The 11,979-nt window shown below is 49.2% G+C and overlaps 1 protein-coding gene across 1 annotated transcript in view; it reads right to left on the bottom strand.

Moving 5' to 3' along the window:
• The window catches only part of LOC114595233 (uncharacterized), a 99,660-nt gene that overhangs the window by 20,651 nt on the left and 67,030 nt on the right, over positions 1 to 11,979 (bottom strand). Inside the window, exons 2-5 of the mRNA XM_077926767.1 lie at positions 1,330 to 1,822; positions 1,045 to 1,126; positions 680 to 762; positions 435 to 561 (exon numbers count right to left, since the gene is read on the bottom strand). Of these exons, the coding sequence (XP_077782893.1) occupies positions 435 to 561; positions 680 to 762; positions 1,045 to 1,126; positions 1,330 to 1,731 (694 nt within the window). The 5' untranslated portion in view covers positions 1,732 to 1,822. The remainder of the gene's footprint in view (positions 1 to 434; positions 562 to 679; positions 763 to 1,044; positions 1,127 to 1,329; positions 1,823 to 11,979) is intronic.

Genomic DNA, 11,979 nt, shown 5'->3' with positions numbered 1-11,979 from the left:
TTGTTTACTCTGGTAATAGAGAAATAACACAAGTGGGTTAGATGGATGGTTTTCTGAAGGGTTGGGTGCTCCATAATGGCATCCCTCCATTTCCAATGTCAGTCTTCTCTTTGGACAACCAAAGACTGACGGGAGGAAAAACACAAACTGAAAACCTGACAGAAGCTACTGCAACTTCCCTAACAACTCTGAAGTTTACAGATAAAATGGCCTGGGGAGTTCAGACCGGCTGATCCTTGTTTAATAAGCTGCAACTGGAAGAATAAAATTCACAGAAAAAACCCAGTAATTTACTGTTCAAGGTTTTTGGGGGAGTATTGTGATAGTATTGTGTTGTAGGGGGCACTGTTGAGTTCTGTGAAAATATATGAGGTTAGTCACATATGGTGTTTTGAATTTGAAAACAGATATTATGATCCCACTGGGAGCCTTACCGAGAGAGGCCACGATCTCACGATTCTCCTCCATGATGTCCTTATGCAGAGCTCTCTGGTCAGGATCCAGCAACTCCCATTCCTCATCCGTGAAACAAACAGCAACGTCGTCAAAGCATACTGGACCCTAAAGGAAAAAGGGAAATGTCTTCCTCTGAGACAACACTGTTGTTCACCACCACTCCTTGAGCTAGGACATTCTTCCACCCCTTGGCCTCTGTTCCCACAAGGCAGCTTCCCCTGACCTGATCTGGTTCCACAGCCGCTGCTTCCATTCTGTCCCCATTCAGAGATGGATGAAGAGGTCTAGCCAGTATCACTGTGTCACCTGCAAGAGAAAAAAGGTAAAGGGGATGCCCAGAGTGCCTTCTTGTCTCACAGGTAAATCAGTGAATCTAAACTACAGAGGGGCCTTTGAGAAAGTCTTGCCCGCTGAGTGCATTTGGATATTTGGGTGCATTTCAGATGTTAGTTGTGCAGAAATATATCTCCCCACCTCTGGGCTCTTAGCCCCAACTATCTCCCCCATCAAAAGATGAAAAGAACCCACAGATGAGTTGGAAAACGAACAGAATGAGACTAAACAGAGAAAAACCTCCTCCCTCCTTACCCAGTGGCCTCTCTCTGGTGTCCAGCGGAGGCCTCTCTGCCTCAGAAGAAATCTGGCCCATTTCTGCAAAGAGATCATTTCCCTGAAAAAGAAACAAGGATTCAAATGAGAGAATGGGGAGAAGGATTAAAAAATGAATGTCAGGGCCAACAGCTTCAAGGGTGACAGATCTCATTCCATGGATGCCTTCCCAGGAAAAAAAAATGAGCCATCAGAAGAGCATGATGGGATGTTCTCCATCCTGTTTGGAGGCCTTGGGAGTATCCAGAGGAAAGTCTCTCTCACCTGCTTTCTCTCCTCTGCCCGACTCAGGAGGAAACCTTCAGCCAGGGCCACCGCCTGGGAACTGTTCTCCGCTCCGCATTCCCTCACCCAGCTCTCCATCTCCAGTGGAAGGACAGCCAGGAACTGCTCCAAGATCACCAGGTCCAGCATCTCAGCTTTCGTGTGCCTTTCTGGCTTCAGCCACTGATGGTCAAGGTGGTAGAGTCGGCTGCAAACCTCTCGGGGTCCTTTGGCCTCCTGGCAGCAGAACTGCCTCAACTGCTGGCTCTGCACCTCTGAGCAGAGGGTGTCCTCCTCACCCAGGATCTTCTGCACAGAGTTTCCCCAGAATCCCCCACTGCTCCCAGTTTGGATGGCATGGCCTCTGCCTGCTTCAGGGCCAGCTGAGTCTTGCTCACCCATCTGTGCTCTCAGGAAGCCTCTGAGAGATCGGAAGGAACCCTTTGGTCTTCTGCCAAGTTCTGTCTGTCTTAAGGAGAGGCGCTAGCAAATCCTACAAAGCAAATACATTGTTCAGTTACAAAAGTTGTCTAATATCAGGAGAAGAAAAAGGATCCCAGAGCAAGCATGGATGAGTCTTGGAAGGAACCAGGTCTGGACTGCACCACAGCCCATACCATGAACTATCTTATTTATTTATTTTAATTTCTATAAGGCTTTATATTTTAAAGAAATTCTCAAAGAGGTTTACAGCATATTAAATCTATGGGGATGATTAGGGAGAAGCAGAGGATATATTATTTAATGATATCTTCCCTCACTTGCGCTAGCAAGTTCCATATTCTAGCAGAGTTCCATACATCACCCTTTGTTAGATTACGCAGCGATCAGCTTATTGCTGACTCATCTGAGTCTTGGTATTAAAAATTCCTTCCTGGTAAAATCCCTTCCAATCCCTCTTAAATTAATAAGCACAATAATGTGAATAAGCAACACCCTAGTGGTCCCGGGCCCTAAGGAAGTTAGATTGGCTTCAACCAGAGCCAGGGCCTTTTCAACTCTGGCTCCGGCCGGGTGGAACGCTCTGCCTCATGAGACCAGGGCCCTGCAGGATCTGATTTCTTTCCGCAGGGCCTGTAAGACAGAGTTGTTCCGCCTGGCCTTTGGCTTAGAGCCAATTTGATTCCCTCCCTCCCTCTCTTTCTTTTTTCTTTTTCTTCTCCTCCTGCGATGAGGCTTCATTTTAGTATTTTAATGTTTCAATATTTTAATGTTGTATTTTAATGTTGTTTTTAAGTTGTAATCATTCAACTTGTTTTTATTATTGCTTGTAAGCCGCTCTGAGCCCGGCCTTGGCTGGGGAGGGCGGGGTATAAATAATTTATTATTATTATTATTATTATTATTATTATTATTATTATTATTATTATTATTATTATATTAATAATCTGATTCACGTTAATATAAAAGTAGTTTACTCACAGATTCATTCACGTTCACAGACATATCCCTGAAGGCAGGCTTAGGTTACAAAACAACTAGAACTACCGTATTTTTCGCACCATAGGGCGCACCTAGTTTTGGGAGGCGGAAAACAAGAAAAAATTATTCTGAACCCCAGAAGCCAGAACAGCAAGAGGGATCTGGCTTCTGGGATACCGTGTGGCTGTTCTGGCTTCTGGGGTAACCGCGCCAAGCCTCTTCAGGGCAGCGGGATGAAGGCTCCCCCTGCCCAAAGAGGCTGCTAAGGGCTAAAGCAGAAGCCAGACAGACGCGTCGCTGAAGGGGCACTGCGACTTCTCTCTCTCTGTGTGTAGCGCCTCTCCTTCACAGGAAAGGTGCTGCGCAGAGAGGGAGAAGGCGCAGCGCCCTTCAGCGAAGCTGGAGAAGGAACAGAAGGAGACCCTTCTGTTCCTCCTCCGGCTTCCAGGACAGGCGCGTCACCGCGAAGCCAAGGAGCCTGCATTCGCTCCATAGGACGCACACACGTTTCCCCTTCATTTTTGGAAGCTTCGAGAACACTGTCCAACCAACTTTGTAACCAGAGGTTCAACTGACTAGAATCTGAATCACATGCACCACAAGGCCTATGCAGCTTCAACTTAAGATGGCTCCCCGGCCTGGCTTTGCACTGCAAAGTTTGCAGCAGCATGTGCAACAAAATGGCGTCCAACATTCAAAACCCCCCTCAGCTTGCATTAACTAGCCACACACAAGGCATGCAAGCTCCACCCCGCAGTCGATCTTAGACTTCTTATTGGGTGAGCAAGATAGCCAAGCAGCACAGTTGGAGGCTCCCTCCTCCCTGGCTGGCAGGGAGGAAGGAAGGGAGAGGAGCTGCTTCCTTTGAAATTTAAGGGACATCATTTAATGGACATTTAAGGCAGTGTTTCCCAACCTTTTTTGGGCAAAGGCACACTTGTTTCATGAAAAAAATCTCGAGGCACACCACCATTAGAAAATGTTAAAAAATTTAACTCTGTGCCTATATTGACTATATAAAAAGTACAGTGGTGCCTCGCAAGACGAAATTAATTCGTTCCGCAAGTCTCTTCGTCTTGCGAGTTTTTCGTCTTGCGATGCACGGTTTCCCATAGGAATGCATTGAAAATCAATTAATGCGTTCCTAGGGAAACCGCCTTCAGACCAGGTCCGGGGACAGTCTGTCCCCCGACCTCTTCTGAAGGCTGGGGGGGGGGCAAGGGCTTTTCTTCCCACTGCCAGCCTTCAGAAGGCTGTTCTGAAGGCTGGCGGTGGGAAGAAAAGCCCTTCTTCCCACCTCCCGCCCCGCAAGCTCCGGGGACAGGAGGGCTTTGCTGCCGACCGCCAGCATTTTAAAAGCCCCTGCTGTCCCGGGGCGATTTTAAAATGCTGGCGGGCGGGAGCGAAGTCTCCGCTGCCCCGAGGAGATTTTAAAATGCTGGGGGTCAGCAGCGAACGCTTCGCTCCCGCCCGCCAGCATTTTAAGATCGCCCGGGGCAGTGGAGAAGTCTCCGCTGTCCCGGGAAGGCAGGCGGGGGGAGCAAAGACTTTTGCCCCCGCCTGCCTTCAGAAGAGGTCCAGGACCTCGTTCCGATGCCCGGCGGCGGGGGGAGAGGTTCCCGCCCCACCGCCCGGCATCGGGGCATCGTTCCGATGCCCGGCGGCGGGGTGCGAGGTTCCCGCCCCACCGCCCCGCTTCGGAGCACCGGGAGAAGCGATCTCCCCGCAAACCCTTGCTTCAAAAGAGGTCCGGGGGCAGCGCGAAGCGCTTCCCGCTGTCCCCGGACCTCTTTTGAAGCAAGGGGCGGTGGGGAGAAGCGATCTCGGGCGCCGCGGCGCGCAGGCGCACTGCTCGCTCCTCTTTCCGCGCAGGCGCCTTCTCTCGCTCTTTCGCCTCCTTTTCTTTCTCTCTCGATGGTCCGCCTACAAAGGAGCGAGGGAGGCGCCCGCCATGTTTGGATTTGCATCCAGCAGGAGATGCCGCCGCCGCCCCGCCTCTCCCGCCTCCCTCCCACGGCACACCAGGCAAGGTCTCACGGCACACTAATGTGCCGCGGAACACCGGTTGGGAAACACTGATTTAAGGGACATCTATCAATAAGGGACAGCAGTGGGACATGGCGCTGGAATAAGGGACTGTCCCTTCAAATAAGGGACTGTCCCTTCAAATAAGGGACACTTGACAGCTATGGGTTAACTACAGAATACATATTTAACACAGTAGGGCTGGGTGAGTCTGGGCCTCACCCCCTAGGCCAGGTGGAAAGGGCCTTTTTAAAAAGGAGAAGAAAGAGGAGGAGGAGGAAGAGGAGGAGAAAGAGGAGGAAGAAGAAAGAGGAGGAGGAGGAGGAAGAAGCAGCCTCTAGCTCTCCTAGAAGAAAGATTGCAATGCAAAATGTGGAGGCAGCGGAAGGGATTTCTGGGAGATGAATCAGCCTGGTTGCTCCTGCCTTCCAGTCAATGCATGAAGTCAGAACTGACTGACAAGGAAGTGATTTGTATCTTTTGAATAATGGATGTTTGGCTCTAGGGGGTCCTCACCCGGGGGTCCTCACGAGTTGCTCTCCCCCCACCCCCAGTCCCCTGCTTCCGTCTCCTTTTCTTGCACTTGGACTCTCTGCCATTCTCAAGGCAGACTCCTGGGGTGGGGTCCCTTTTTCTTTGCTCTGATGGCCAGATATGTTTCTGGCCAACCCCCTGAGGGCCAAGTGGGCGGGGCCAAATACATCTCCTTTGAAATTTAGGAGGGTAATTTAGTATCATTATTCTGTTAGATAGCTTAACACACACGCAGCCATTGATGCCAAGGTCCCTGGAGGCCCGGTGAGTAGCAGCGCCCATTTCCAGCAACAATCCCTTTGGGAGAGAGAGGATGTGGTCCTGGGATGCCCTGCTCTGGGTGCGAGGGGATTGCTGCAGTGGCCTCCGTGGGGAGCTGCCCTGGGAGACACTGGGATACTGGTCCCCAATGCAGCAGCCAGACTCTGGGCTGGGATCCCTCTCTTCATTCCTGGCCTTTCTCTCCCACCTTAACTTCCTCCCTCCCTGTGGGGTTTTTTTGGGGGGGGGGGGCTAGTCCACCTCCCCGTGCAGCTTTGCAAAACCATTTGCACATGTTTCCTCTGTTGTGCAATGAGGCTGAGCGATGTCACACAGAGTTAAAGTCCCAGGGACTCCTTTGTTTAAAGAAGGGAGATTTTTCTGAAGGGGGGGGCGGAGGGTCAAATGAGTTTGGGATCCTCTGATCTGCAGGAAGGAGAGCGTGGCAGACCTGGCCCCTCCCTGGCAGGACCCTCTCCTCCCCCCTGACTTGGGGTCCCCCCCTGCATGAGCAGATCTGCCCCCCCATGCACCCTCCCCTGCTGCAGCCCTGCCCCCCCCCCCCGTCTCCCCACTGCACCCTCTGGGGGGGAGAGAGAGGAGACTCACCAGATCCCAGGAGGGGGACTTGCAGGAGAGACACCCAAGCAAGGAAAGGACTGGGGAGGGAGGCGCCTTGGCTCTGGAGGACCTGCCCCCCCTTGCTTCCTGGTCTCTCTAGGAAGGCAGCTAGCTCGGTTCCCTTTAACCCTTGCCAAGCCCAGCGTGCCCACCTCTCCCCTCCGCCTTTTCTTTCTTTCCCACTTCCAGAGATGCTTTTGGGGGGACGCCCCCCCCCACTTTCCTTTCCTTCTAGCGCAGTGATGGCGAACCTTTTAGGAACCGAGTCCCCAAACTGCAACCCCAAAACCATTGATTTTATCGCAAAGTGCCAACACGGCAATTTAACCTGCATATCTCATTTTTCCTGTGTTTTCACGTTTCTTCTTTATGACTGCTGTTGTAATAAATAATCCTTCATAAAAGTTATTGCATTACATCCCTCATTAAATTTTATTTCCATTGATACATGATTTTATGGTATAACTCAGTGCTTTTTTTCTTAAAAAAAATGTTTAGGGTACTCTCATTTTGACTCAAGGAAATCACCACCGAGGGGAAATAAATACAGTTCAAATCTGGGAAAATAAATACAGTGAGTTTCTTTTCCTGTTAAATTCACAAAATGTTTAGGGGTATGCGTCCCCCTGCGTCCCCACAGAGAAAAAAACCTTGGTATTACTCCAAAACAAAGTGGTGTCATGAGCCATCAAACCTCGGAAATACATTTTGTCCAGAAGGTTCCACAATTCTGGCCGCTAGTGTGCACTGGAGGGCTGTGCTAAGAGACCCTCTCCCAATTTTTAATATGAGATAATAATGATTGCATGCGCACATAGAAATTAATATAAATAAAGAAACCCAGCCAGATGGGTGGTGGTGTAGCAAGTAGTCAGGCCAGTCAAATGACCACTCAGCAACAGAAGAATTAAAGCAAGAAGGTTTTAATTGTTTGCCAGCAGCAAGCAATGGCACGGAGGAATAAGTTCCGTAATCCGGCCCTTCCCAACAGGGGAGGCTTCCCTTTATACATTCTTGAATCAGGTCTTTATCCAATCAAAAGTTACAGCACTACACATACTCTGACAGAAACAACAGATTCTGCCTAGAGACAAAAACTGCTTTGCCTGGAGACTGTGTTCCAGAGAGATACATTAGGTTCTGCCTAGAGACAGGGCATGAGGAGTTGGACATGACCCTTCCCTGTCCTTCCTTGGTAATCCTTATCAGCCCATCTCTGGGTGTCTCTGGGCAGTGGGTGTCTGAGTGTATGTACCGGATATGGGCCTGGCCTAGTGCAACCCAATGGCTGCCTTGCTTAACATTTTAACTCCCAAAACGCCTTCCTGAGCACGTTGCCACAGTGGTGGTGGTTATATTTTGCCGTTTCTTCAGCTGCCCTTTGCTCACAGCCTCCAAGGAATGAATTCCTCCATTGGCTTCCATGGGAAAGCCCAGCGAACATGTCAACCCAGCAGCCCATTCTTACTTGCCATCTTTATATGCTTACTGACCTGGGAGTGAAGCCCTGCTGAGCTCAAGGCAGCTTACTCCCGAGTAGGAAAAAGAGACTGGCTGGCCCCTCGCTCGCTTGCCAGGCCCTGGTGCCGCAGGCTTTGGATGGCAGGAGAGCCTCCTCTCATCGTCCTCTCCCACTGTGCCCACAGAAATGGCCTGCCCTAGTTTGCCATATTTCAAAAAGTAAAAACCAGGACACCCTGAAAGTTTTTACCTTTGAAATCCTGGTAATATCCAGGGGGAGAATCCTATTGAAGGAGGTGAGGACAGGTGCCCCGCCTAGGCCTGAAGTCACCTAGGCCTCAAAACTGTCCAATATTCCTTTTCTCTCTTCTAAAAATCCACAGCTAAAGTTTTCCTCTGTTTTCTCACAAGATGCTGTTGCAAAGGCAAACCGTTACTTTTATCAGTACGAGAGAGCTTCAAAAAGGCTAATGAATAGGCTCTGTCATTGCCAAGAATACTCAGGCCTGGGAAGTGACTCTTATCTCACTCTCGTTGTAACACATCTTGAACACGCTGAACGCAAGGCTCCTCGACCCCCTTGGCTTCTCATCCCCTTTTCCTGGGAAGGGCGCCAAGAGTCCAAAAGAGTCCCAAAGACAGGAGCTTTCTGTTCATGCTCAGGAAACTCGTCATGGGGCAGGACTCTTGAGGAGGAGAAAGGGGAGGGAACTGAAGGGGAATATATGCTCTGTGCAAATGGCTGTGAACTCGTGCTTGTTTTGTGAATCTATCACACTTGCTCCTTCTACCAGTTCATGGATGGTAGAAATAAAGCTTTTTCTCTGAAACTATTCCTTGAGTGTCTGTTGACTCCCATTTCCCTTTCCCGGGCTCAAAGCTCTTCTCACCAGAGGCTAAAAAGGCTACACTATGATGGATGTTTATGAATTTCTGCACAGCATGGAGAGAGTGGATTGAGAGAACTTTTTCTCCTCTCCCAACATTAGAGCCCGTGGTGAAGATGAATGTTGGAAGATTCAGGAAGCATAAAAGGAAGTCCTTCTTAGTTAAATGGTGGAACTCAGTCCCTCATGAGGCAGCAATGGCCACCAACCGATGTGACTTTCTTTTTAAATCATTTTTATTGATTTCCCAATAAAAACAGCCAATCAACATTCCCAATCATAATCCAATTAAAAACAAGAGACTAAATTTTTTTAAAAGACCAAATTATAATCCAAGTTATTATTATTAATTTTTCTGGGCTCCCCATAGTCTGGACCTCTGAAGGATATCTCCAAATCTTCAGTCCTGCCTCTCCTCATTGTTTTCATATTTTCCACATCCCAATGTGATTTTCAAGGAGTGTTAGACAAATTCCCAGAGGAGGAGAGGCCTCTGCTCTGGCTCCACAAGGAGAGGCAGCCAAGCTTCTGAAAAGCAGTTACTGGAAACCACAGGAATGGGAGAAGAGTGCTCTTCTCTCCCTCTGGCGGCCATGTGACTTTCTCCAGGTCTCAGAAGCTCTGCCACGATGGGTCTCGGAGGCCCTCAACAGCACGGCCCACCTACTGGGCCAATTCTCCTTCATCCTGGTGCGCATCCCTGGTCTGGAAGCCTTCCACACCTGGATTGGGACCCCCCTATTCCTCATGTACGTCCTAACTGTGCTGGGGAATGTCACCATCCTCTTCGTCATCAAGACGGAGCCCAGTCTCCACCAGCCCATGGACCTCTTCCTCTCCAGGCTGGCTGCCAACGACCTGGTCATCAGCACCTCCACCTTGCCCAAGATGCTGGCCATCATGTGGTCAGGCGCCAGGGAGATGGGCTTCTACACCTGCCTGTTGCAGACGTGCTTCATCCACACCTTCAAGGCTGGATGACCACAAAGCCCTCCATGTGGGTTATCCATTGTGCTTGGTCTAGAAGCTTCAGCCGGTGCAGAATGCTGCAGCAAGATTCCTCTCGGGAGCGTGGCCTTCTCAGCATATGACCCTTTCACTCAGGGGGCTTCCCTTGTTGCCCTTCGGCTACCAGTAGCAGTTCAAGGTGTTTCCATTAGCACAGAAAGCCCTTCACCGCTTGGGACCAGTTTACCCATGAGATCCCCTCCTTACCCCACAGGCAGACACTTCAGCTTCAGGTGCCACATAATACCTGCTCCACATTTGCAAAACCTCAATTGTTTAGTATGGCAGCACAGACCCTTTGGAACTCCCTGCCTCTTGAGATCAAGCAGGCGTCTCCCTCCCACCTTTGTTCGGCACCTCCTAAAAACATGCCTGTGCAGGAGCTTAAAAAGTTGAGCTGAATATCAGCATGTTAACTTTTTACATGTTTTAAAGTACTGCTGTACATTTTTCATGATTTCACTGTATCTTTTTGTAAAATGCCTTGAGGGTTTTGTTTACAATCAAGCGGTATATACATTTTATGTAATAAATAAATAAATGATTACTTTTTCAAAACATCCCCCAAAATGCTTATTTCCCCATGTGTCTGTTAGGCCGGTTTAGATGCATTCTTTTGCAATGTTAGCTTAATCATAGTTACTGAAAACCAGACTTTCTCAATTTATTCAGATATACATAGGAGATTGGCTGCTCTCTCCTCAATATTTAGGTAAAGGTAAAGGTACCCCTGCCCGTACGGGCCAGTCTTGACAGACTCTAGGGTTGTGCGCCCATCTTACACTAGAGGCCGGGGGCAAGCGCTGTCCGGAGACACTTCCGGGTCACGTGGCCAGCGTGACAAAGCTGCATCTGGCGAGCCAGCGCAGCACACGGAAACGCCGTTTACCTTCCCGCTGGTAAGCGGTCCCTATTTATCTACTTGCACCCGGGGGTGCTTTAGAACTGCTAGGTTGGCAGGCGCTGGGACCAAGCAACAGGAGCGCATCCCGCCGCGGGGATTTGAACTGCCGACCTTTCGATCGGCAAGCCCTAGGCGCTGAGGCTTTTACCCACAGCACCACCAGCGTCCCTCAATATTTAGCTATCACAAACTCAGCAACGGTAACAAAGTTGAATGCTGCAAAGTGGACCGTGAAACCTCCTGCCTGATGTCAAGTGGCAGGGAGTTCCAAAGTACACTTGCTGCCACACCAAAAGATCCATCTTTAAAGTTGGAGGTTCCTACAGGGCAGGGCAGTTAATTAAAATCCAATTAACAGGATAACCTGTACTGAAGGGAAGATTGGGGGCCAGTGGAAAAATTCAGGCTCAGCTTCCTTTCCAAGCCAGGGCCTCACCTGGGATCATAGCTGTCAACCTTCCCTTTTTTTGCGGGAAATTCCCTTATTCCAGCGCCGTTTCCCGCTGCTTCCTGCTGCTATCCCGGATTGGTAGATAGGTGAGGCTGCTGATCCCTTATTTTTGAGGCTGCTGATCCCTTATTTTTGAGGCTGCTGATCCCTTATTTTCAAATCTGAAAGTTGACAGCTATGCCTGGGATAGAGGTGTTAACATGACAAAAGAAATTGATGGCCCATCTGAGAACCTGGTCCTGGGTCCTGGTCCATGGACAGAGCTTGCCATGATGATGGGTGTACACAAATTAATAATAATAATAATAATAATAATAATAATAATAATAATACCATCACCATTGGCCATGGTGTCCTCCGTCTGAGTTAGGGGTGGGTGAAGCCGCTTTGTGGTGCTCCTGGTCCTTTGTGGATGAGCATCTCCACAGGGTGATGCTTGGAAAGTGCTCTTTGACCCATGGAGCCTTCAAGGTGGGGTTCCTTGGGGTTTGATTTTATCCCCTAAGAAACATGAAACCACTAGGTGGGGTTATCCAGAGATTTGGGGCACGTTGTCAGCAACTTGCTGGTGACACTCAGTTCTCCTTCTCCTTGACATCTGCAGGTGAGGCAGTCAATGCTCTGGAGCAGTGTTTTGCCTCGATAACGGACTGGATAAGAGCCAACAAACTGAAGTGACGACCTTTGTAGGTTTACAAGAAGTTTTGTGAGGAGTATTATTGGAATTATTGCAAAAATGGATAAGGGGGAGGATGATTAGTTAAGAAATTTAAAGGTAATATAAAGTTAAGATGCATAAGAAGTGATTAAAACGGTGGATCATCAGAGGTGCTGATGGAAGTCCAAAAAGGTTGTATAAGTGACAAAGTTTTGTGGTACGTATTATAAATTATATGTTAAAATCAATAAAAAATATTTTTTTAAAAAGAGTCAACAAACTGAAGCTCAATCCAGATAAGACTGAGGCCCTGTTAGTGGGTGGTTTCCCACACCAGATGGGTGGGAGATCTTGACGGGGTTACCCTTTACCTGAAGGAACAGGTTTTGTAGCCTGGAGGGACTCCTGGATCCTTTGC

This window comes from Podarcis muralis, chromosome 4, assembly GCF_964188315.1.
Source record: "Podarcis muralis chromosome 4, rPodMur119.hap1.1, whole genome shotgun sequence".
In the NCBI taxonomy this organism is placed as follows: domain Eukaryota; kingdom Metazoa; phylum Chordata; class Lepidosauria; order Squamata; family Lacertidae; genus Podarcis; species Podarcis muralis.
Note: the sequence above shows the minus strand (reverse complement) of the source record. Positions and strands in the feature narration are given on the sequence as shown.